At 39.8% G+C, this 27,488-nt stretch overlaps 1 protein-coding gene across 1 annotated transcript in view; it reads left to right on the forward strand.

Moving 5' to 3' along the window:
- Window positions 1–12,609: 12,609 nt before the first annotated feature.
- Window positions 12,610–27,488, forward strand: part of GALNTL6 (polypeptide N-acetylgalactosaminyltransferase like 6) — a gene marked incomplete at both ends in the record, with an annotated part of 443,878 nt that continues 428,999 nt past the window's right edge. The window contains one exon of the mRNA XM_082050804.1: window positions 12,610–12,747. Within this exon, the coding sequence (XP_081906930.1) occupies window positions 12,610–12,747 (138 nt within the window). The remainder of the gene's footprint in view (window positions 12,748–27,488) is intronic.

Below are 27,488 nucleotides of genomic sequence, written 5' to 3' on the forward strand. Positions count from 1 at the left end.
CTATGCTTATGAACTATGGTAGTCATAAAAACGTGTTTTCTTACTGAGCCATCTCAGTACATATCTCAAAGCTGCAGAACTTTGTTCTGCTTTCATGAAGTTTTTGGATGTTTTTTCTGTCTTGAGAACTGTTATATACCATTTACTTTGTGTTTTCCACTGTGCCATTTCCACAGTAGCCTTCCTCATAAATTCTATTCCTGTCTTCCAGAAAGGGGATAGCTCCTTCCTCACATTCCCTGCAGTTTGAAAAATAACAAAATGATCACACATACTGACATGTCACATAATACTCATCTCCTAGTATTCTATCAAATAAGGACATAACACAGTTCACATTGTTGGATTCATTGTGTTTTAGACACGGAGAGTTGAAATGACAGTTACTAGTTTTAGGACATGCTCTATGTGTACTGGGAAGATTCATCAATCCTTCTATCTGGTACAGTTTGCTGTGTGTGGGCTAATCAAGGAAGATGACTAACCAAACCTGCCCAGGGTCATCATATTTAGAAATAAGTTCTTCTGTTCCAAAATATTGGCAACTTACTAATGAGTCATTTTATGAATTTTCATTTTGCAGAATTTTAAGCATTCTGTGACTGTGCCACATTAATGACATAAATGTGTGCAAGGTCTAATTTCAGCTTACTTCAGGCATCCTCTTTATAAAGTAGACTCTCCAATGGGTAATTTTCTGAAACTTACTGGCACGTAAAATTCTGCTGAACTTGCTTGGAGCTTTGGCCGTGCAAAATACCTGGCATTCCAGCTGGGAAAAAACGAGCATTTGAGACCTTGTTAAGCCAGGAACTTTATGGAGTGGATTCCCCCCAAAAATCAGAATTTTCAAATGTTTAAATTTATCATCATGTATACTGTGATGATAACTTATCATCAATGTCCTTATACAGTCACACGGAACAAAACAACTCAGGCTGTGTACACAGCTTGTCCCCTTTGAAAATAAACAAACAAACAAAATCTTGAGATCTATTTTGTCTTCTGTTTTTGAACCTTTGCTCTGAATCAGCTGGAGAAGAAATGGTAGGCTTGCGTGACTCAGTACATAGCGGGTGACCCAATACACAGAAGCAGCTTTATTGCTTCCCTTAAAAGGTACTCCGACCCAATTCCAGCTTGGTTTCAATAAGGTTTCTGTTGGGCAGAAACAATATTTCTCTTTCTATACTTTGCCTGTTTCATCTTCTGTTCTTTAGCAGCTGATTTGTCAAGGTGACTAAGCCTTCAGCAGTTTGAATTGGAAGCATTTTCAAAAGGATCCAAATTTGAAATACTAATTCTTGAAAGAAGTAGACAATTGGAAAACTAGGTAAGGTAATGCTCCCAGCCCTTGAGTAGGAGGGCAATACACAATTTTGAGAGTTTCAGACTTTTTCATAACATTCATTAAGAAAGGTAGGAATAGCATTAGTCAAATGGGTTAAACAAGTCAGTCGAGCCTCTCAGGCTGGAATGGACCCTGGGATCTGTTAAACGAGGTCTCTACTGCTGCATCTAGCCACAGTGCGTTTCCCTAATCATAAGGTTAGTAAGGTTCTTTTAAAGCAAATTAAGTTGCTTTTTCCTAATACTTCATGGAATTTTAGTCTACTAGCTAAAATTTTGTTTCTAATTTCCATGATATTTTTTCCTAGACATTCTGTATATGATCTTGTCCCGTACCACACTAAACTCAGTTTCACTTTTATTATTCTAGCCCTCAAGGTCATCTCTGTCTTCCTATTCTAATCTTCTCCTTTATTGCTGATGATTCTTCAAATGTCATTAACATATACCTACTTTTGTGCCAGGATCGCTAGTATAATATTCAATGGCATTTTTCCCCAAGACTGATGCCTGACCAGCCTCTACAAGAGCTGAATTTTACACAGGGAAAATAGACTTATTTAAACAAACAAACAAAAAAAAGGAATGTATATCTAATTATAATCTGAAATAGTACATATCCCCTAAAGACATAAGTATATTTCTCAGTCAGTTTGATCGAGTACAGTCAGAAGTTCAAGAATGGAGCTGAAGGAAAAATAAAGTACCAAATAAGTTATGCCGATAATGAAAAGTGCTTCTAAATACAGATCTGTATGCAGATGGCTTCCCTTTCATAATAAGAGTTAATATGGAATATGGGTTAACTTTTTTTTTTTCTGTAAAGAACCTCAAGAGACCAGGAGAAATTTTTCAGACTGAAATTTGAATTAGCTTATGCTAGGAATAATGTTTTGACTGACACAAAGCTGACCGAAGGCTGACGTAGTACTGCGTTATTAATCACTGAAACTAATGAAGCTTGGCTGAGGCCCTTTCCTTCCTCGAGATTTTTTTCTCATTGTCTTCCCCACTGACAAAATAAACCTATTACCAAATATATAAGTGCAAGCCTTCTGAAAATTAGGTAGTACAGATATGCCCCTATAACTATATTTATGCAATTATGTTTGCTAAACCTACCATGAAAACCACTCACAGCAGTAAAAGCACGTTTTCTACATGCTGCCTGTGGGCATTTCCTCCAAAACATGCTTCTCTGCTATGATTTTAGAATACTTTTCAAGAAAGTGTTCAAACAAATACGCTTAAACAGCTTTTCAAGCTCAGATGCATAAACCCAGTCAATAACTGTGTATTAAAAGCTGTTGGAACTCCAGCTAAGCAAGGACTAATGTGAAATACAGAAGAATCTGTCTCATAAAAGCAGAAGAGTTGGTTGCAAACCAGATATGTGTTCATAGCGAAGACAGATCCTTAGTCGCAGTGACCTAAGTCAGCAGTTACATGATAGCGGATATAAGCAGGGTGGTTGCCTCACGCGCGATGGCAGTTCCATCTTCATTCAAAACCAGATATAAGCAGTCCTCAGAAAACTCTTTAAGCTCTGTGGGTTTTTTTTTTCCCCCTTTTTCATCAGTAAGATTTGTGTGTCTTCACAAGATATAAGAGTTGTGTCATTGTTATTCATGGAAACTGTCAGGCTTTTTAACTCCGCTGAGAAACATGAAGAGTGAATGACAGATGGAGACCGCTACCTTGGCGAGGAAGTTCTCTGCTAGCTGAATGCTATGATATGAGACCTGAAAGAAAGAAAAGATGATGATTTAACTTGTTCTTATAAATAAACGTCATCTGAAAAGAGGCATTTCATTGTGAAGTAGCCTGAGATGCCAAGATACTAAATCCTATGTATTTAGGCTGATACTGTCTTCAGCCCTGTCCTTATAAGACAAATGGTCTTTAAAAGCTTAAAGCATACAAATTAGACATAATACTATGAATGCCAATGAACTGCTCTGGTGGCTTCCCAAAGACTGGAAAGCATTTCAATCAGGTATGATAGCTTGAGAACATGAGCTTTAAGATTTTATAAGAAACTTCAAAATCCCTACCTATTTTTGAGGTGTTCAAATTGTAGTGACTCTTTATCTTGGTAAGAGTTTGATATGATATGTTTTTCCATTTCCATTGTATGCTTTTTTCAGTTGGGCACCTGTATCAGAGTAATTAGCCCTAATATTATACATCTATATTCATGATGTGCCCATGTCCTTAATGCAAGGTCATTTAAAGCAAAGGAAGGATATAAATTAAAAACACTGCTCAACTAAATATGTGGGGGGGAGAGAACACAGGTAGGCAGGGAAGGAGGCTGATGTCCTTTCTTGTGGATGAAAGGAAAAATGAAAAAGAAGATTTATTTTGAGCTAAAAAAAAAAGCCCTCACAGACACTGAAATGGGGTGCTTTCTTTGAACTTTGGTTAAAAGATCTAAGTGTTTTTTTGCTATTTGAAATTTTAAAAGTTTCCTTATAGTGTTCACATTTTACTTTTTGTAGCTGTTAGGTTTTGGTGGATTTTGTTTTGGTTGTTTGTTTGGGTTTTTCTTGGTTGTTTACTTTTTAACCAATCCATTTGCTTCTACATCAATGTGAATTCTGATTTTTTTTTTTTTAATTGGGTAAAATCTATAATTACAGCAGAAAGCTTTTTCCTATTTTTTTCCTTCCTCATCTAGTATAGAGAAAATTGAAGACGCATGTACCTGGAAAAAGTTCTAGAGAATTTGGGATTTACTACTTGACAGACTTCATTAATCACTTCATAAAGAGCTCCTAAGACTAGCTATTCTTAAATTTATCATTAACTTCAGTGATGAAAGTTTTTTGAAAATCCATTTGGCTCTATTCTTAGCCATTTTTTATCCTTGAACATGGAACGATCCTTTTGATATCATATTAAGTGACTAAAATTAGCTCCCTAAGGTGTGGAAGGCCCTTTATATCCCAGCTATAAAAAAATGTTTCCTCTAAATAATGAGTGGGGGGAAAGAATTCTAAGCTATATTTGCGAAGATTAGGCATTACCATGGAACTACACTTCTGTTTCAGAATGTTAGCTTTTTAAAAAATGTGTTTGTCAAGCCACATGAATGAGTACTCTTTTATTGCCGGTGGCCTGGTTCACCTCTCATTTACTCCATGTTGCTGTAGCTAAAATGAAGCTGTTCTTGTTCTCACTTTAAGGAAGAACTTCAAGCCAGACACATGTGTTCAAGAACTCTAACTCTGAAGTGACAGGACAGGACAGAATGCTTATTGATTCACATTACAGCAGCACAGGATGTTACTGGCTTTCCCCAGGTACATTTCAGTGTTGTCTAAGGACTATCAGCTCTCAAGTTAAGTTACGGCAGTTCCAGCACCTGGCTATTTGGAGATAAAACAAGATTTAGAAACATACAGTAATCTGAGTATTTCAAAACAATTGTTTTCTGGATATTTTAACTCCAGAAATTGCCAGTTCTCATGAATATTCATAATAGGAATAAGCACGTGGAGATGTCCACACATTTCTTAAAATTGTCTCTCCCCACAGTTTCTTGGTAGTTATTATTTTATCCTTTTTTCAGAGTATGAGGAAGACAAAAAAACAAGCAAGCAAACAAACAAACAAAAACACAAGCCACAAACCCACAAACACTAAACCAAGCAAACCAAATAAACCCCTAAAAAAATGAAAAAACCCTCAGCTTCTCTATATTCAGGGCCACTTTATTTTATCACCTCTATGCTAATATGGAAGTCATTGAAATTAAAGGTTTTATTTCAGAATTTTCAATAAGCTTTTGATGAAACTCTTCGGTTGTTTTATCTATATTTCCTTCATAATATTTGGTGATGTCTGTATTTCTTATGTTTGATCTTCTAATGTATTCTGAGTTCTGCTACTGGTAAAAATCCTATGAGCCTGAATGAAGTCTGAGACTGAAAATACAACTTATGATGTCTGAATTGTAATAGTCAAAAACATCTTCCAGTTCTCATGGTGATTATTTTGAAAGATGGGTAACAACTTCAATGGAAAATACCAACTATCTGCTTAGTAAGACTGTAGATCAATCTGTCAGTAACTATTGGTTATGAAGAAACTAGTACGCATTTTTCTAAGTGGCGTTCTAGTCCTTTATATTTTACCTTTGGTTGGCTTATCTCTGGTCTTCAAAATTTGCATGTAAAATGTCAAATATATTAATCACTTAGAAGGATAAAAAGCTCACAATAATATCCCTTAGAAAAAATACTTTCTAATATAAAGTATTTTTCTTAAGCCTTGTTTCTTTCAGCATCTATTTTCTTACTTGAATAAGGTGGAATCAATATTGCAAATCACATTCACATAGCTCATCAGAAATCACTGGATTTGGTAATTATAATTTTAAATAAAATGACATTTTCTCTTTAATGATGGAGCAATATGTAGTCATTAGAATCCAGGTTATGTAATTGCTGGGTTACACCCAGAATATATAAAACTATCGTCTTGCTTTCTATGTCATCTATGATGCCTTTCTACAGTACACGATGGAATTCAGCGCATTAATGGAATATAAATTGCTTCTTCTTCATGTTTTTATATACATTTATACAAGAAATTTGCACTGATGGAACTGGAGCTGTCAGCGTTATGATCTTCATTTAAGTTCTCTTTGACAGTTTCCTCATCTTCAAATTTGAAGAAAGTATTTACATAGCATTTGTTGTCCTAGGTATCCTTCAAAGAAATTAATAGTCGACTGTTGGTGAGTTAGGGAAACACTACATGTTATTAGCATTCAACTGTTAGCAGCAAACCACCATTTTAATTTTCCCACTTTTCAAGCTGATATCTTGATCTCTGACACAATGGGGAGAAGAAAAGGTGCAGGCCATTACATCATTTGTGGTTCACATGAGGTCTCTGTGGAAGCCACTAGAGTGACTTTCTTCAAACCTCAAGGATGTGTAACATACCCGAGGGAATGGCAGAGGACATGGTGAGGGTGTGGGGCACGTGGTGCTCAGCTGCCTGGGAGTTCATGGAGGATGACAGAGATACAGCTTGGTGCCACCTCATCCATTCATGTTTAACTGCAATAAATGATTCCCAGCACTGGACCTGGGCTTAGTCTTTTGGAACGAACTGTTTGGAGCAGCCCAAAACAAAACTGGATGCAAATGAGCAAACAAGCAATGTGGAGCTTCCTCTAGCCCATTCTCCTCTCCTATTTATCGGTGTAGACAACTCCAAAGTGTGTTGGCGATGCTTCTAGTGAGAAATCGGAACTGAAGGTGACATCTGCTACCTTTTGATATATTCTACACATTTTACAAATTTGGTGAGATGAGACTTTCAATCTTGTTAAGGAAGCTTTGCAAAATGTACTGCTTTATTTCCAGTAATATAACATTACTTGAGATCCAACCTGGATCAGGTTGTGTGACAAGAGTGCGAAGGCCCTACGAGTTATCAAAGGAAACTCTTGGATGTGAAAAGAGTAATGTTGATCTGTGGCCTTACCAGATACTTGGAAGTTGTATAGCAAGCTTTCTGAAATGCACCAGAGAGAAGATCTAAAAGGAAAGCTGATCTTCAAAAAAGCTGAATGATTTTAATAGCTAACACAGAGCTGAGATTATAAAGCTAATATGTATCTTCTCTTTGTTGAAAAAGATGATCTAAAAGAAGACAACTTTATTTCATCCAACTTCCTGCAAATGCCATGTTCCTGCACCATATTTAGGTCCAAATTACTGTGGATTTTTGTGAAAGGAAGAATGAGAAACTATTTTTCATGACATCAGTGTTTTATGATTACTGCGCTATTTAGAAATATTTGACATTGTACTGATTTTCTCTCTCAAAATAAACTTTTCTGATTACCCTTACATCTCAGTGATTTCTTTTGTGCAGTAGTGAATCTGCAGATTGTTAGGTAACTGGCAAAACGTCTGATCCATCAGCATTTTTGTTTGCTTTCTCAAGTTTGTAGTGGCACAGCAACAATGAAGAAGCAATCATCCATCATCCAGCTAGTCAAACAGAATCAAGATTTGGAAGTGGAAATAATTTGTGGCATTAGCATTACTCATTTAAGTTCTATGTGAGTTTTACTGGAGCAATAGTTTTTCTTTGGAATTTAAACCAAACTTTGTAATTTTGGAATAGGAATGACATTATTTTCTAAATATCAAAGATTTCTAGGGGGACTTGCCCAACAATATTTTCATAAAATGTAGTTCTTTTCATTGCTATTAAACTTTTTATTTAAGGTAATGGACCTTTAAGTGTACTACGACTAAAAAATCTTCACTGTCTGAAAATAAGTGGTCTTCAAATTTATAACTGCTTCAGTTTTAATAAATGTTTGTACTAAACTTCTCAAGTAAATTTTCTGGCTCTATGCAATATTGCCAAACATAATAACTTAAAAAAATGCACATCAGGATCCAAAAATCTTGATGAAAGGAACTTCTCTTGAGTTTCTTTCTGGGGACTGAATTTCCGTATGAGTAGGAGGACTCCTAGCTTTCCCTTTCAGCTGAAATTCTCAGTTAACTTTGAGAACAAGAGTTTGATTCTAAGAAAAACCTCACTTATGAGATTTACAAAAAAATATTTTCACAGTTAGCAGCAGTACAAATATGTGGTGACGATCTTGAAACTTGATGACAAAACTGGAGACAGACGAGGCCAAAATGACTTAGAAACAGAAGGTCAATAAAAAACTCTTATGTGTATTGTTACTTATAGCCAGAGTCTATATATAAATAAGCATTTCAGTTTTTGAGGTATGTTGAAACTTTTTTCTGCAGAATACATAGAAAATACATATTTTCTGTGGGAGTTTGGAGGATCTTAGATTTTGAACTTTTGTAAAAGAGTACTTTCCATTTCTAGTATGCTAGTGGAAGAACCGACCCTTCCCTGCTTTCGAGAGTGGTTTGCAACACTACGTGTTGTCTCTAACTAAGCAGACTGAAACAAAACATGGAAACAGACCTGGCCAATTTACATGCTGAGTTACCTGGAGGTGAATACTGTAATGAAAGCAAACTCCTATTCTATAACCTTTATTCACTCTTTTATATGGCAATATTACAGGTGGTTAACCATCATCTTACTAGATTCATTCTCTGTTTAGAGCACATCAACCTCTGCTGTTCATAAGTGAACAAGAAGATGGGTACTTTCTCTTTCATGTGAGTGCAGAGTTTGGCTCAGGCAATACAAGCACTGAATAGTGGCTTGCCTGTACAAAGAGTATTGATTAGACATGAGCTGGAGTCTCTTTTGAGTAATTCTATATGTAAAGCTGTGATGTCAATAAATATACCTTGCAGGCTGCCTGAGTTCAGCCTCTAGGTTTGAAATGCATGGCGGAACAAGCTTCTCATAGTCACCTTTCTTAGTAGCTCTGCTCTGATTTTCTGTCCCAGGTTGTATCAGAAGTCTTGGTGGAACTTTGGGCTTAGGAAGACATATAGTGAAAGCAAAAGTATGGCCCAAATACACTCAATTGTGGTCCCAAGGTGTACACAGTTTCAGAATGCACCTCTTTCATTATTTTTCATGTATGGCTTGAGAATTCAAACAGCAAATACTTCGAAGTTTTGAATGTATTCCCACTGAAGAACCAATATATTCTGCAAGTTCTTCTAGGGTAAGCATAGGTTATTGCCACGTGCCTTAAGCTGTGTTTGCAGTTTTTAACTCACAGAACAGTGACACTGTTTTCTTCCTTTTTCCTTCCTTTAAACTAGCTTAGCATCTTAAAAAAATCAGTGATTCTTATTAGGGCTAGGTGGCTTATGACTGTCTGAAAACATTATTTGCTGAAAAATGTGCCTTTATTCTTTACAAAGCAGACCTGAATTTTCTAGTTGTGTACTATGACCCCTACTACGGAATCATTTTCAGGATTCAGGAAATTAAATTGAATTTCATCTCCTGAGAGTGAATGTCTGCATTCACTTCAGCCTCCAGAGAGGGACTTCACTGGCATGCCGTGGAATTCCAGTATGCAACATCTCCTAAATCTTTCCTGCCAGTAGCCCTACTTTTTCCATACAATTATTATATGATCTCACAGCAATCACTTCTATACTTAGCATGGTTCTAGCTATTATACATCTTGCAGTGAGTGGAAGAACATCAGGGCAGAATCCCTTCAGACAAAAAGGCAGCTGAATCAAAATCTCCGTGCTGGCTAAGTTGCCTAACCCTGGATGACAAGCTAAAAAAGTGGAATTTCTAACAAGAAGATCAATGCCCTTTGGTTTTGTGAATACTTCTAGCCTTTTGGTGGATTCAGCTCTTGAATACAAACCCCAAGTTTTTAAATTTGGTTGAACTGAATACCTTCTTTGGTTAGCTGCAGCAATCAAAAAGTGTATCTGCTTGCATAGCCTTTCTTACTAAGATGATAGGCCAAAGCCTTGCACATGACACTCTTCTAAGTAAGACTAGCTTACATAGGTCTTGCAACTAATTAGGGTGAGTGCAAAATTGTCTGGAAACTCCAGAGAGAGTAAGGTATCAACAACTTACTCTCAGGTGTGGGAGGATACATTTTGTAGAGCTCTGCAAGGATCTGTCCTGAATCTGAACACGCTGAAGTTCTTGCTAACAGTCTACATTTCAGAATAGAAATTGTTTATTAAATTTGTATATGACAGTGGAAGATTAGGCTTGAACTGGAAGTGATTTGGGCAGACTGGATAAATAATCTGGAAAAAAATTGGTGATATTCAATGAAGGCACAGCAAAAGGGAGAAGTATTCAGCCATAGAGATAGAGATAGGAACAATGAATTAACTGGTAGTTAATTTGAAGGAAATTAAACCAACCAGAGCTTAAATTGTATCACAAAATGCCCATTAGTTAAGAACCTACTGCTATTATGACCAAAGTTTGCTTTCCACATGGAAGCATAGGAGAAGAGTTTTCACTGAGATGCATGCACAATTATTGTTCTTTTCTTATAAACACAAGTTCCCAAGTAGCATATTCCATACAGATTTGGACATTGCACTTCCAGAAAGATACAAGTCAGTTGAACACAGTCCTGATGATAGCACTAAGAGACATCAGCTGTTGAGATGTCCTGGAGTGCCTGTGGAACAGTATCTGGAAGTGGGTTTTAACTATGTAAGGACTGAGGGGAATGAATACTCTGCTTGCTGTCTCTTTGGTGGTTAATGTAATACTCTCAAATCACAGCAAGGAAGACTCAGGTTAAACATTAAGGAAAAGTTTGTAACTGCAAGTCAGAACAGATTGCCTGAGGAGGCTGTAGTGGTGTAATCGCTGTAGGACTTCAGAATGGGTTAGACAAACACTTGTCAAGAGTGACATAGATGTAGCTGATAGTGCCTTGGGGCAGAGCCATGAAGAAGCCGACCTTGCAAGGTCCCTCCCAGTCCTACTTTCATGTGAAAAGCATTATGCCGTTTCCTCCCACCCCACCTTCGGCGTTCAGAGTTCTTCTGTTCCTCCCACAACCTTTCCTTTATCTCCAGCTACTCTCCTAAAAATAACCTTTAACTGCCTCTTTTACAATTTTATGCATGTGTAGGAAAGACTTTCTGCACAAGACAGTTCTGCAGATGGACATAATGGATCTCACCTATGTCAAAGGACAGGACTACTTCTTGCCATTTGTAGAGATGCACTTTCGTTACAGAAAGAGGTTTCTCACTGCAGGATTTAGACTTTCTCATTCAGAAATATTTCAGCCACCAGTAGAAATATGGACTGTAATTGAAGTGATAATTGGTTGGTTGGTTGGTTGTGGTTTTTGGTTTGTTGTTGTTGTGCTTTTTGTTTTGTTTTTTTGTGTTTTTTTTTTTATTTTAATATATAGAAGGCAGGAAAAAAAGGAAGTTAGATATACCTTTATTTTTCAATATTCATTCTAGACACATTAACATTACAAGTCTGGTACCCATTTTCCCAGTGTTTGATGTGACAAAGCTGAAAGGTCACTAGGTCCTTGTAAGCTTAACCTAAATGTCCTGTTTTGCTGAGAGGAGTTAGTTTGAGAAAAAAGGGTAATCGCACTGCATAGTCAGAGCGAGCAGTTGAACTCAGACCAGAAACGCAAACGGGTCTGATGCAACCAGCAGTTTAGAGCCTACAACCAGGGCGGCATCGCTTTGAACATCCCCGTCCCGCGGTGCTTCTCCCAAAGCGGGATGTGACTTCAGCCCCCGCGGTGCGGGGAAGGCATGTAGAGCTGTTGGCCGGGCGGGCTCGGGAAAGGCGGCGCTGCGGAGGAGAGCCCGGGGAGCTCCCCGGCAGGTGAGCGCCCGGCAGGTGAGCGCCCAACCACTGCCTGGTGCGGCGGGCCGGGCTCCCGCACTGGGAGCCCCCCGCGTTTCACGTAGCGCCGTGGAGGATGGACCGGAACGGGAATTGCAAGCCCCGTCCCCGGTGCGCGGCGGCGGCAGCAGCAGCAGCGGTGGCGGCAGCAACGACGACATCCGACTGCAGCCCGGGGTCCCCGCGCGGAAAGGCCCAGCGCCGGCACACATGGGTCGGCCGGGATGAGGGGGCGCGGTGGGGCGGGGCGGGCTCGGCGCTGCCCGCCCCCGGCCCGGTCGCCGCACGTGGTGGCGGGGGGCGCGGGGGCCACCCCCCACCCCCTCCTTGGCCGCCTCCCCGGCGCGGAGGGGCGCGCTGTGTCGCGCGCCGGCCTCTGAGCTCCTTTCTTATTATTTGTCATTTAAACTCTTGCTTAGCGAATTGCGCTTGATGAGCTCATGATGCCGCGCGCCCCCGCCCCGGGCGGGCAGGGGGACGTGAGGCGGGCGGGCGCGGGGAGCCGCGGGGGTTACGCGCCGCGCTAGCGCTGCCGCCGTGCCCGGGAGCCGGCGGGAGGAGGCGCTCTGCCGGGCCAACGCTGTCCATTGGACCTGGGTTGTGGGGTTTTTAGTTGTTTTTTTTAAATATTTTTCAATTTTCCTGTACCCCCGCCCCAGCCGTGCGTTGAGCTGTTCGCCGCTCCGTGCGCAGGTGGGTCCATGAGCTCCCCCGGGAGCGGCGCCGTCGCCGCGCAGCGCCGCGCCGGGGCGGGGGGGGCGGCCGCCAGCTTCGCCGCCGCCGCGGGGGGCGGCCCCGCCCGGGCGCGGGGCGGGCGGCTGTGAGGCGGGCGGGCGAAGTTTCTCCGCGGCGCCGGGCCCCTCCGAAGGACAGCAGGGTGGGAAGGACCTTGTCCCGCGGTGCTGGGATAGCTGCTGCTGCTGGCGCCGTCACCAGAGCAGCCCGGCTTTGGCCATGAAGAGGAAACAGAAGAGGTTTCTGCAAATGACGCTGCTTTTCACCGCGGCTCTGATTTTCCTGCCCGACATTGGCCTCTGGTCTCTCTACAAAGAGAAGCACCTGGTGAAGCCCGCCGAGCCTGCCGAGCCGCAGGTAGGTGCGAAGCCGCCCGGGAGCGCTGCCTCGCCGTGTTCCGCGGCGCTCCGCGGTGTCCCGCTGCCCCGGGCGGGCGGCGGGCTGTTTCCTCTCGGGGCGCGGCCCCGGCGCTCCCCACTCCGGGACTGAGCGGGTCCCGTCGCCGCTGGAGGGGTCTGGGGCGCGGCGGCCGTCGGCGCGGAGCGGGGGGCAGCAGCACATGTGCTTGTCCTACCTCCGCGCTGGAGAGGGAAAGTTGTGGGCGAGCAAATGAGCCCGGCGGGGTGGGTTTCCCAGGGAAGGGCAAGGGTGAGCAGTCACAGAAGCTGGCCGTGAAATTAGGAGGACGTGGGATTTTTGCATGCTTCGTCCGTTAGCCAAAGGCGATGCTGGGCTCTAATTTTCATTACGAGAAGTGGAGTTTTTACCTCAACTTTTATTTGGCTGCCTGTCTGTAATGCTGCTTGAACCGATGTGTGGCTGTATGCCCGCTACAACTGCTCGGGATCCATCTAGGTAACCGACCACCTAGGTTTTCTATTTTCTCTTCCTTTCTGTGGAAAACTCGACAGAAGTGACTGACAGTCTTTTTCTCTTCTGAATGTTACTAACGTGACCTGATACAGCTACACTGTGCGTAACTGCTTGTCTGATGACACAGCCAACTTTCAAATATTTACAGTTTCACCGTTATTAAAACAGCAGTTGAAACAAACTGGTTGTTTGTTTTGTTTTGGTTTTTTTAAGTTGTTCTTCAGCATGCTGGGTTTATGTCTGGATCATAAATCACAAGATGACCCTCATTATATGAAGTTTGGTTTTAGGGATTGTTTTAACATAGTGCTTTAAAACTCTGCCCATAATTTGCCAAAGCTTATATTTATTTTGTTCAACAGTGCTATGTCCTGCACTGTAATTGTCAGTGTAATTTAAATATTACGTAAATATTTCATAGATCATTAGTCTGAAGTTATGTGATTGTTCGATCTTTTACCTTGTTGACCACTTGCATAGCCTTTGTGTTAGTGTATTAGACAGCATCATGTATCATTTTGGTGCATTAGTAGTCTAAATTTCAAGGGTCGTCACCCATGTGTGTAATGCACATATTTGATTTTTTGTTATTGTGGCTATCGATTACTGAAGTTAGTCCTCCAAAGTATTGTAACTTTGGTTCATGAAATATGCTGAATGGAGGATACTTTCTTACTAAGGAGGAAGTTAAGGATAGCTTCCTAACTTGAAGCTTACTTTGTCTTTCCAAGGATTTTAAAATGCAGTAGGTGTCAGGTGCTAGATTTTTAGTTGGAAGTAATTTCTGCTGAAAGAAAATTATACACTATCGTGTCTGTCATTAGTTTACAAGGTGCATACGGTAGTTTTTGCAGTTTCTAATTTACTTTGTGATTTAGGAGAGCTAAGTTATTCAGTGCAAATAATGATTCCATGTTTTTTTGCATGGGTCTTTAAAAGACACGTGCCATGACAGAAGATGAAATTCCTGATGTGTAATACTAGATAGCACTCAAAGGGAAATAACTTAAAAAAAATGGTGGAAGAAAACCTTGAAGATCACCAGCTGAGCATGTATGAAGGGCTAATGAGACTTGCTAATGAGACCCCAGCAAATTTTGAAACCTAAGTTATCTGAAAGGGGCTTTTTACTAGCTGCCTTTTTTTTTTCCCTTCCCCTCTCCCCACCTGAATACTAATTGAGCACTAGTGGAGCTGTTTAATGGGAAAACAATAAAAATGAGCAATGAAACTTTGAACCTTACAGCTGACTCTAATGTAATTCCGTTATCACTGTCAGAATTGAAGTCATATTGGCAATGTCATTACCCAGTGAGGATAGCAGGTTGAAGTAGAGGTGAGTAATGCAATTACAATACTTGTGCCTTCTGATGTGCACTTTATAACCCAAAATGCATACAAGGAACAAGGGTTGAAATACAAGTTTTGAGTTCAGCTCTTTTAAATATAAGGAGAATTGTAAGAAGATGGTCAGTGTATTTTGTTGAGACTAAGCTAGAAATTAGGTCATACTATAAAAGACTGCATTAGAAATAGTGAAATAGTATCATAGTAGAAATATAACTTTTTCTGCCTATTGTGTTAGTAGGAGATGCAAGAATTTTGACACTCAACAAAGTTATTTTTTGCCCCTAAGATGTTCAGTTACTCAATACTGAATGTGACTTTATGCAAGTTTAAAGGTCAGTCCTACTGAAACTGCAGCAGGCTTTTCTTATATATTGTGAAGTTGTGTTAGGTTACGTAGGGGTGTGTAGAGTCAGTACAGGACAGTGATGTACAGTCAGACTGCTATGGTATCTCTTGGCCATGGCGGAGAGGCAGAGCTGTCAATTACTTCAGTAAGTTAGACATAGGCTGAACTGGTTTTGCTCTTTGGGTAAAATGTGTGTCTAGATGTATTCTAATGTTAGCAGTAATGTTTATAAATATTCCATCTTGTTTTAAGAACAATTAAATTAATGTTATTGATCATCAGGTGTTTTTGAGGAGATGGTGTGGTGAAATTCTGATTTTTCTGACTAGTTATAAATTAAATTTTCCATTTCATTGCTAAAGCAGACATCCTCAAACTTCTCTGTGAATGGGGGTTCTGTCAACCTCTCCCACCACCTAAGCTGCTTGGCACAGCAGTGGACCAAAGGAGGGATAGCAGGCTGATGGAGGAGGCATCGATATCCTGACAGTAGTAACAGAGAAGCTGTTCAAAATCAGTCCACAATGCAAAAAAAGTCCATTTCTGTCAATGGTAGAACAGTGTCCCCTGGGGACTGTGTCATTCCCAGTGACTAGAAGAGAGCACTTGTGCTCTTCAATGCTATCTAGAAATCCTAATATGACAAAGTAAGTTGACTTTTTTATTCTTTAAAACAGTGCTGCAGGAAGTTACATAAGAGTGTTTTTGTCATCATGCAAATTCTGTTTCTGAGCAGAGAAGCCCTTCTTTCCCAAAGATTAGAAGGTGAGAACATGGTATTGACAACCCTGATTTCAGACAGCATTAATGATTCTGATCACTGTACATTAATTCTGTAAGCATTATGAATCTCTAAGCATTTAATACAAACTTTTTTAACCTATCATATTTTCCTAAGGTTTTCACTTGTGAACTTGATAGACTTAGTCTTTACATTTTGATACTTGTTATTTTCATTTGGTTTATCACAAGTGGACCTTCAAGGGTAAAAGTACAGATATTAATGTTCTGAGTTACGTGGAGCTCTCCATAAAATATAGTTTGACAATAAAGCGGTACATCTGAGAAAAAAAAAAAAATATTATCAGTTTCTGGTTTATTTAAGTCAGTCTTCCTTGCCGTACTATGGGAATAAAGGAAACTGAATAGGATATTTTTCTTTTTTTAAATAGTCTTATAAATTTCTTAAAGCCTTATGGTGTCCTTGAGTTTTGATTAGTTTAACAATGTCTCTTTTCTTGTGTGTCATGGAAATACCATGTATGTGATATAAGTATCCGGTCTGATCTTTTCTTCTGATAGAAGCTGAAGGCAAGGTGTTTGGATACTAAGTTATGCTGATAAAAGTTTTAATTTCAGTTTTGTTTTCTTTGGAGGAAATGCAACAATTCAGTATAACCAGTAGGATGTAATCCTAGTCCAAACCTGGTTGTCTGAGGCTATCTCAAGTTAGTGCTACTGTATTTGGCTACAATAAAGCTTTATCCTTGTCTGTTTATATGCTTTCAATATATATGAAAAATAACCTCATGTAAAAGAATAAAATTTCCTGGAGCAGCTTTCCAGCTTCAGTAATATATGTATTTGGTGAAAAGTGTTGTGAGAGATGTTTATTTCTGTTTTTTATGGGATGCCAGTGTGGTTGACTGAAAGGAGGGCAGTGTAGTGAAGTAACCCCTAATGCATTTCAACTTCATTTGGTACTTTTTTTTTCATTCAGTTGTCATCTCCCTGTTTCCTGGTGTCAAATCTTCTCACTTGAAATTGGATTGAACAGCAGCATCTCTTAGTCACAGATTCTCTGTAAGACTTATTCCTAGGTATATTACCAAAATGCTTTATGATGTGTAAAGTAAGGAAAGAAAGTAGATTTCTGGCTTCATTTCACTTATGCTTTGGCACGGTGAGGCATGCTACTTCAGCCTCCTGATTTAGGGCACTTCTGTGGGAGGAGGTCTCAATGGTGTTGGCCCTTTTTATTTTGGTGCATGCACAGTGCCCAGAGCAAAGACCAAAATACAGCTGTGCTGTCAGGAAAAGGTGTTGTTCCATGGGACAGAGACACATTTCGGTGTTAAAAATAGCCTGGTGGCTATTAAAGTACTAACATTGCCACCTTAATCCAGGACAGGGTTCCAGCCTGAAATGTGTCTTGCAAACAGTCATTAGTTTCTGAAGTCCATGAAATAGGTGAAAATTGAAGTTTACCACAAAATGCATTGTTTCCTACTGTTTAGTACACAGGTTCTGATAATCATAATTATTCCAGGTCATTTAACTCTGTACTTCACTGGCATCAATAGTTAGTAAACAAAGTTTGGGTTGATGAATTCTGTTTCTGGAGCTGCATAAAAGCTGCATCTTGAAAGTGAAACTTCTTTTCCCTCCCCTGCTTAGCTCTATTTCTCTTGCTTTTTCCAGTTGATTTCAACAGCTACAAAATCGTGTACTAAGTATGGTTTGGATAGGATACAAAGAGACACGTGTTTCCTATGAGTGCACTGTTGGGACACTGTCAGTTACTTGTCTGTTTAGTTCCACTGTCTCAGTTGCTTATCTTTGCTTTCACCACAAACTTGTGAGGTTGGAAAGTTTTGTTTCTCTTTAACAGAAGAGTAAATGAAATACAGAATGACAAAAACAGACCTAAGTCTACAAAAGTAGCTGCTTGACTGTTGCAGTCATTAATTTGTACTATTTTGGGACAGTGCATGAGTGACCATAAAAAATACCGATAAAATGAAGCCTCACTTTCCATGCTCAGTTTCTCAGTTTCTGTGTGTGTGCTCTTCCAAGCAAATCCCCATTTCTCTCCCCAGAGCAGCAGCTGGTACCTGGTGCGTTCAATCCTCTTTTATTCTACAGCCCAGTTCATTGCTGTGCCGGTGTGTCAGCTCCAAGAGCCCCTACGTATCTCATTGCAAATCAGAACTCAGAGTCTTAAAAAGCAGTGCATTGGCAATCTGTGTTTGCCATTTAACAGTCATACAGTTAACACTTCTGTAATTCACTTCTTTATCTGAATTGTTCATGTATAATTGTATTCCCCTATGTATATTGGATCCGACTGAGGAAAATATCATTTGAAGTCTGAAACCTTTGTTACTTTTAAGATACAATATTATTTTTGGCAATTAACAGTATGTTTCTGTTGTATTCAGTATACCAGAGGGAGCCCTCCTGTGGTTAATTTAATACCTATCAATTTTCAGCAATGTTACTAAACAAGCTATCTTGCAGGATAAAATGGACTGTTTTCTATATTTAGTTTTCTTTCAATTTAACTCGACATTAGTAATGCATTTCAGCTAATATTATTGTCTGTAGTTAACTTTTTTTTTTTTTTTTAAGCACAGTCATTTCAGATTAATCCAACTCAAAACACAAGGTTGAGAAACCTCTGTGCATGCCAGCAGCTGGGTTTGTGGAGAGACCACTGTGATGAGAGGCACTCCGTGGCTGTATCAGAGCAGTGGGATGCAAGATGGTTTTAGTGATTGGGGGGCCTACTCAAGCTATGCTTTGTCTCCTTACTGGGACATGATGCTCACTTGGTTCCTAAACTTTCTTGTGTCCCTGTGCAGGGAATGTAGCTCTTGTGTTTGGGTCTGGGGAACTGCGGTGGTACCCCCTGGTTGGGAGCCAGACTGCGCTGTGTGTAGGCGGGTGTCTGTTCCCATATAGAGGAAAGAACAATTCAGTTTTTCTTTTTTTCTTTAATGCTCAGACAGGTAACTTATGGTCTTTGTCTAGCAATACGCTGATGCACACACTTAATAGCAATTGACTTGAGCAAAACTGAGTGTATGCTAAGTATTTCGATGGATTTGGGCCAGGAGCAGACATCTTTGGTTACTTTAAATAAGGCTGAAAAAAATTAACGCAGAGGTTGACAAGTTAAATACAATGCAGCTCAGGAATCCCAAGCTAAAAGTCCTACACCTATTGTAAATGTTCCTTGCTGTCAAGAGACCAAATTACACTGACTGAAAGAAATAGCAGTCCCAGTTTTTTAATGTTTCTTTAAAATATGAAAAGGCTTTATTAGAGGATGTCAACCTGCTGAACCAACTCCTTTCTGAGAATTCCAGTGTAAACTGGTTTTTAAGGTCAAGCTCTATTGTGATTCATTGGTTTCAAACTGGTTTTGACAATTGTCACATTTGGAGGAGTTTCACAGGGTGATGGGCTTGGCTGGGTAATCTTTCTCAAAATATGTCTTCAACAGAGAACTCCTTTCCCTGTTTATGAAAAAATACTATAGAAGAGACCTACTCAAGGAGGCTTGCTCAAGAGGTAACGGAGAGGAAGAAAATCTATTGCAGGAATTTAACAGGATTTCATGCTTCTCTTCAAAATTCTTCACCTTCATTTCCATAATTTTCACACATTTTTCTTCATAGAGAAGGTGATGTGACTCCAAGTCTATGTGAACACCTGGTGGTTCAAGTCAGCTATTTAATCACCAAGCTGATAGCAATATATTAACAGAATTGTAGGAATAAAAATGATGAGGTGTATGTGCAGCTGCCATAGAAATATATAGGCTACAATATCCCACTCTTTTCTGGATGTTTGTTCTCTGCAGGGTCAGAGCTGCCATGTTCCTGTTCAAGGTAGTGTTTCAGAAGGACAATGTTATTTTATGCTGCCATTTTAAGATGTCTTGGTGGATCTTGTGGAAGGAATTTCCTATCCCCTCTTTCTCCTGGTTAGATCCTGTTTATTGAAGACCTTTGCCCTCACTTTAGGAGTCAGTCACTAGCTGAAATACCAAGCTTTCATCTAGCTGTTCGAGGATTTAACAGATAACTAAAGCATCCCTTTCCCTGTGTCACCTCCAGCTGTTGGTTACCATCCAATGCCTGAATATTTCAGCCGAATCTTTGGTGAAAGGACACAACGGCATTTGACAGATGCTTCATTGAATCATCTGACACTACCTCCGCAACAGTTTAAGCCTATCTGCCAGACTTTTCCCTGAAGTCTCCGAAGAATATTTGCATGTCTTCTTCAGAGCCATGTGGGCACTAACCCCCGTGAGAGCTGCAGTGACAAGGAGTTTGGAGGTTGGTGACATCTGGTAGTGCCATGAATGTGCAGTGCCCTGAAACTTCTGTTAGGTTTGTGCCAGCTAAGTGTTACCGTGTCCAGTGCAGTTTCCTACACTTTGCCAGTTGCCGTGTGTGGTGGTGTGTTCTTTTTTTTAATGCCAAATGTATGGTGCGATTGGTCATAGTAGACTAGAAAATCTGGCCCATACAACTTAGATGTTTTATTGATCAGTGATGAGCCCTTGATTTGGTGCTTAAGATGCAATGGCGTTTTAACAGTTTACTTCTGTGCTATACAGTGGTTTATGACAGGATGCGATACTACTAAGAGATTTAGCTAGGCAGAGTAATTATCTGAACTAGAATTTGGTCAGGACACCAGTGTTAATACAGGGTGCTTTAGAAATTGGATTGTTCACTGAAGTGTGTAAGTGTAGATTTATCAGACTAACCTAAGGTGCTCATTTGCTTAAAGCATAATTTTTCATACTTGCACAGAAAATAGAATAACAGATGAGTTTATTTAGAAAATTTTAGCCTATTTACTTATTGTTGCTCTCTGAAAATAGTTTTCTATAAATTAAGTACTAGAAGAGTGCAAACAAATGTTTAGGACAAGCAAGAACATTTTATAGCCAGACTCTGGCAAGTTCTGCTCATATATGAAGATGGGGAAGAGCAAGGGCTCCCTGTGTCTCTTCAGAGCTGATGTCTGGGAAATATAAGACCTACACACATATTCCTGCATGTTAACAGCTTTGGTAGTGCAAGATAACTATTTTATCCCATCTGTTTTTGCCTCACTGTGATCCTGGTTTTGCATTAGATAACATAATTGTCTGTTAACAGGCAGTTTGTCTTTTTGTTTTGTCATCCAGTCCCTGGGATAAAAGCTGTGCTTGTAACATTTGGGTAATGCTGCTGAAGCTTTACGTGGTTGTGTCAGAGAAGGCAGAGTCACATGAATGCATATATACTTGGGAGGTTTGAGATATCCCTACCTACAAGACTTAGCTGCAACAGAAATCTCTCTTCTGCACAGATTAACTACACCCTTGGCAAAATTTTGCCAGTCCCTGGCAAAGCCTACATAGATGCAGCAGTAGTGAGCCAGAGCTAGATAACTTGACAAGAGGCTGTAAATGGTATCAAATTTTGTGCTGAACGAGTATCCTCCAGTGGTTCACCAGCTCTGAGTCATCTGTCTTGCACAGAATGTAACACATGGTTTAATGCAGTAGTTCACTTACAAGTATTTGCCTCTCATATTAAAAAAAAAAAACATATTGTGGCTCTTCAGTGGGGAAAGCTCTCTTATTTTTAACATAGCAACAAAACTGTTTCTTGCTTCTTTCTCTCCTTTTTGTTTCCTTTTTTTTGGGGAACAACAGATTTCAGTTTCTTAAACTTTTTTTTATGTCTCATTTGATTGCTGGGTAAATTCTTTATCCTGCTTTCAGCTGGCATAATTTTTGTCCTAGTAGCTGGTATAGTGCTGTGTTTTGGATTTAGTATGATAAAAATGTTGACAACACACTTATGTTTCAGTTGTTGCTGAACACTCAAGCACTTTTCAGCTTTTCATACTGGCCTGCTGATGAGAAGGTGGGGAGAGCACAACAGGCTGGGTGGGAGCACAGCCAGGACACCTGATCCCAACTGACCACAGGGATATTCCATACCATATGACAACATGCTCAGTATATAAAGCTGGGGGAAGGAGGAGGAAGGGGGGACATTTGGGGTGATGGTGTTTGTCTTCCCGGGTAACCGTTACACATGATGGAGCCCAGTGTTCATGGGGATGGCTGAACATCTGCCTGCCCATGGGAAGTAGTCAGTGAGTCCCTTGTTTTGCTTTGCTTGCATGTGAGGCTTTCTTTTTGCCTATTAAACTACTTTATCTCAGTCCACAAGTTTTCTCGTTTTTACTCTTCCAGTTCTCTTCCCCATTCCACTGGGCGGGGAGTAGAGAGAGTGGGTGGCTCTGTGCTGCTTAGTTGCTGGCTGGGGTTAAACCATGACATTATTATATTGGATTGCTTGAATCTTGCAATTTTTTTAGATTGCTTTTTCTACAGAGTGGTAGTTTCACATTAGCATGGGGAATGCATGGAAAAGACACATTAATGCCATCCTACAAGAAATATATTGCTATTTTTCAGGCTCCGATAAATGACTACATTTTAAGTTGCATTTGATATGGATACAAAATGAATGACAGGCTTGAATGGATGTTGTTTTTCCAGAATTGCTCAACATAAAATAAAGTGACAGTCAAATTGCTGATCAAATTTTGCAATTATAACACCAGTATAAAAATGTAAATCCAGAACTTTTATGACATGAAGTAACGAATTCTCCACTAAAGCTACAAAAACATTAGCGACACAGCATACATGGTCATAAAAATTACTTGGGATGGCTGTAAAAATCATCAGAAAACTAAAAAATGACTTGCAGAAGCCTCAGAGCAAAATATTCCTGTAGTAGATTTAACCTGTGTCTCACATCAGATTAAATCTTTTTCAGCGTAAGGGCATCCTTGACATAATTCCCAATGATGGTGAAGCGAATGGGAATTTTTCCAAGTATACGAAGACACTCCTCCCTAATGATGGTCAGATTTTATTTTGATCTATATTACTTCTTGATCTCTATAGCGGTCTGAGAGAAGAGTGGTTTTATCTCTCCATTTTCCCTAAAGCAATCCATTTAAGAGACACAAGCGCAATGAAAGCCCAGCCAGAACGTATATATATATGAGCCTGTGCTTTGCTGACGTGAAAGTGAAATTCCATTCACCTCCACCAACTGCCTATACTAATGGAATTTAAAAACAAAATTGAAAGTTACCATCTTCAGCACTGCAAACAGACATGCTGTGTGTACAGGAAAGGCTGCAGAGGGCAGGGAGCATCTGGAGCTCTGTCAGGGGAAGCAGCAAAGCTGCAGAGGGGTAGTAAATAAATCTGAGTGTAAACACAGTCCACTACCTTAAGTGGTCTTTCTCCATCTTGCCTGTCTCCTTGCTTCATGAGGAGAGGATGCACCAAGAGCAGTAAAGATGCTGAGATGTTGTTTAAACCATCCATACACCAAGCGTTGAGAGAAACTGCTTGACGAAGAGTTGCTATTAACATGAGACTTTTCATAAAAATGAGGTGGTCTCTCAGCAAATCACACTCAAGAGCTGCAGTTCATGTGCAGACCCTGCACAGAGTAATAGTGCAGTCACTGAAGATAAAGGTGTTTTCATTGAAGCAACTTCAAAATGAACAAGTGAGAGAGAAATTTTTCTTCAAATGCTCAAGACAAACAACAGATGTCTCCTTCAGAAGCAATGAAGAAAAATTGTGTCTTATATTGGGAGAAGGGAAATGGAGACGGCATCGTGCTAAGCAGCAACCTGCTTCTGCATCTGGAATGGACGCGCATGACAAATGAACAGGAGATCAAGCTCTGGACATGTGGATTTACTGCCTGTGCACATTGTAACCCCTTCAGACAGAGGTCTTGGAAAAACTTGCCTTTTTCTTCTGTTGAAGTAACATTTGTTCTGTGACTTATGAGAGTCAAATCTTAGCAAATTGAGTTTAAAATTCAGTGAATTGAGGCTCTGAAATGCATTTTAAAGAGATTGTTAGTAGACTAATTTCTTCAGAAGTGGTTATTAGTGTGGACTTTGAGTTTTTCCTTTTATTTTTGTAAGTGTGTGTGTATATATATATATATAGGTACACATGTGTATGTTTGTTTATGGGCAGGAGGAGGTGAAGAGATAATCTTTGCTTCCTGCAGGGAGAGGGAGTTTGTTTTTCTTAATGTAACATGCCCTAACAGTCCTACAAGGGATGGAATGATTTTCTGCAAGACACCACACAGATACGTGGGAAAGTGTATGTTTAAGTTTATAAATTCAGTACAAACTACAGTGTCTTGGGCATTTTTTTTCTAATAAATGTGGAGTTTTTTGTTTGTTTTTGTCTCCCCTCCCTCCTTGTGCACAGATTGTATGTGGGCTGGCTTCATGTTCACTTCTTGAACACTGATAACTTTAGATGATCTACTGAACTTTTTTTTCCTCTTATAAGTCTTGAAATATATAGGCAGTAAAGATGCTGGCTTGTTTCATTTATTCCCTTGATTCTTTCTCGCCTTTCATGGTAGTTATTTTGACTCTTTAGACAATGGGCTCTCATATCCATTCCTTTAGGACACCATACACAGGTTTGTTCAAAAAATACTTGTGCAAGGCTGCTGTTTTTACAGTATACTTTGCTGACCTGCTTTTCTCCTGACATATGTGATCTACAATGATCAAACAACTGACCTTCTCTTTAGTAACCTTCTTCATATTGCAGATTAACCTCAGGTTTACTGATCTGGTTGTTAGAGAGAGACCGACTTCTCTCTTTTAATGATAATGGAGAGTGAGAAGCTGCCAGAGTGTTAGGATGGAAGTGACAGGAAGGAAATGGGAAAAGTAAAGAAAAGAAAATGTATAGCCAGGAGAAGAATAAGGAAAATATATTCCATCAAATATATTTCTGGAAATTCTAAGTCACGTTGTTATCATGTTTCCTGTGCTTTCATGTTGCTCTAATTTGCATCTCTGGCTTATATTATTATCACATTATTATTTTTTTAAATGCATGCTAACTGCAACCTTGCTTCTCCGTTCTAATTTATTATAGCATATTAGTAAAGCTGCTTTAGTATACCCTGGATTAATGATGCATTTTAAACTGTTTTAAAATGACCCCAGACTAGGTCAATTATTGAAGTAGTGCCAGTTAGGAATATTTTATTTTGATTGCTGTAAGCTCTTAGTTTTATGTTAACTGCATCATACAAACATGACCCATGGGCTTTTAGTGTTGTAGTGAATTGAAAATGTATGAATAAGGCATGCTTCATGTTCTTACGTAGCAAACTGAGGTTCCTTCTCAAGAGGAGACTCTATAAGCTTATTTTCTTCCGTTGTGCACCTGGTTGCCTTTTTGTACTAGTGCTCTGAGAAAGCAGGCTTGTCTTTTGAAATAAGGGGAAAAGTCAGCGAGGTGTCGGTGCTGCTTGTGGTATGTGAGGTGTCAGTGCACGCACACCTTCTGTATCCTCCCAGCTTAACAGACTCGTGCTACTACACCTGCACTTGGGCAAAACAGGTTCTCTCTTCCTTTGCAGCCTGAAGGTCAGAAGGACTGAGTAGTTTGGGATGTTTTGGTGTGGGAGCTGTAGCTTGGTTGATACTCTTTGAGCTCCAAGGGGAGATTCTTTGTGGGGCTGCCTTACTTTGCTTCCCAGTGTTCTGTGGTAGATTTGCTGTCTGTAACCAGAGGCATGCTTTGCGGAGGGTGTCTGGGAAACAGCAGGGCCTCAGTTTCCCCAGGGCGCTGTGGACACAAACAGTGTAGGCACCTGGTAATGTGTTGATTGGGATGGCCTCCCTGACTCATGTTTGCTATGGACTGGGCAGAGCAGTGTGCACATGGGCAGTGATGGAGCTGTTGGGGTGATCTGTGAGGTACACAGGCTGAAAATGGTAATAAGGAAGTGTGTTTTACCTGCCACTTTGGTACGCTAATGGGAAATTACTATTCTTTGTGATGCAGTGTGGGAGAGTTTATTACAGTTTATTTCCCAAAGCTTTGTTTGTAAAAGCGGTGCATTTATTTTTTTGTAAATTAACATTCTTAATTATTGCACAGGTAACTTTATATTTCTTTTCACTTTTAGAAGTGTAAAGTGTTACTTGCTGTGTTCTGATTTAGAATTGAGCTGGAATAAGGACTTAACTGCGTATTTTTCAAAATGCAAGGATGTGTTTTTTCACATCGCAAATACGTTTCACATCCCATCCATGTTTCGGACCAGTCTGCTTTTCTGTGTAAAACAGTGCTCTAGTTTCTCCACCAGATTCTAACACTAAGGGCAGCTTATGTAACAAAAAAAAAAATAAAAAAATCGGTTCAATAACAGTTTAGTAATGTAGTCTCATCTCAACAAAACTGGCACTGCCCACCCTTCAAAGACATTGAACGTCACAGGTTTAGCAGTACTTTGGAAGCTTGAGTGACTCATTAAGTTTCACCAGTAACTTTAGGCTGTGGTTGTAGTTTTTTGTTAAATTTTTCTTGTAGAAATTTGCTTAATATAAACAGAATATGTGCTGCCCCCACCTCCCCTGCCCCCCCCCCATGTTTTCTACTAGTTTAGATGTCTGTTAACTACCTAAGAGGGATAAAAACAGTGTTTAAAATTAAGATTCGTACCTTGTGTGGGAGAACAGTGGTTTGGCAGTGACTGAGATGCTCAAGAGATCAGCAGAGATTTTGAACATCAGCCCACTTAAAAGGGGAAACAAAATGTAAAACAAGACCAGAAAGATTAATTCCAGTTGCTTCAGAAGAATCCTGGGATGGAAAATAAAAGCCCTTCTATGTTTTGAGCTTATTAGTTGTTAATCTGAGGTACATCTGAGGTTCTTGAAAAGACGATCCATGTCTAGGAAACCGGAGCATGAGCAAATGATCTCTGGAATCAATAGGCGGTGTTTGGAAGATTCATTGTGATGGACAGGGTTTATATAACGGGAGGGAGATAAAATTAAAAATGGGAAATTTGGGGTAGGATACAGGCGGAGTTTTACTGCTATAGCTGAAGATCTCTCCATATAATCTTCTGTCTTTCTTTATCTAGCCCTCTGAAGTAAAATGTAGATAAATATAAAATAATGTATATGGGGAAGTAAATAATCCTAGTTTTACATATACTGCAATAACTTTTGACACAGTAATTGGTACTCAAGAAGGAGCTCTTGATGCTTATATTAGTTTTATGAAAATGTTAGCTTTCATTTTAAAGAGGATATAATGGTTATGACTACTGTGTAAATTCATTTCATACTCTCAAATACTTTATGCAATTCTCATGCAATCGCAGTCATCACAGATGAGGTAGAAAAGATACCTATCAAGGGTGACTGAATTAAGTAAAGGCTTAATTGTTGAGCGACTGATGAGAGGACTTCGAATACGATAGAGATATCTGAGGAGAGAGTAACATGGAAAAATATGCAGGGATCACTTTATTAACTCTTGCTTTCAATAGAAATAATACTATCAAATTGAATACTGTACCAGATTCAAAACTAATGACAGGTACCGTTCTTCACACAATAGGTTATTAAGCTGTGGAGCTTTCTGAACCAGAGATTGTGGATATTAAAAGCTTATATGGCTTCAGGAAACAATTGAATATATTAATAGAAGAAAAATCCATTAGGGCTAAATCAGTGCCTCTGGCTGCGAAATCCTTGGAACACCAGTTGCTGGAGGGATTTTGCAAGGAAGTGAAGTTGTTTGTTTGCCATGTTTTTCTGTCTGTCTTTAGGATTTGCTGTTGATCACTGTCAGAAACAGATAGTTGACTAGATGGACCTTTTTGTATGACTTACAATAGTCATTCTTAAA

This window comes from Streptopelia decaocto, assembly GCF_964273445.1.
Source record: "Streptopelia decaocto genome assembly, chromosome: 4".
NCBI lineage: Eukaryota > Metazoa > Chordata > Aves > Columbiformes > Columbidae > Streptopelia > Streptopelia decaocto.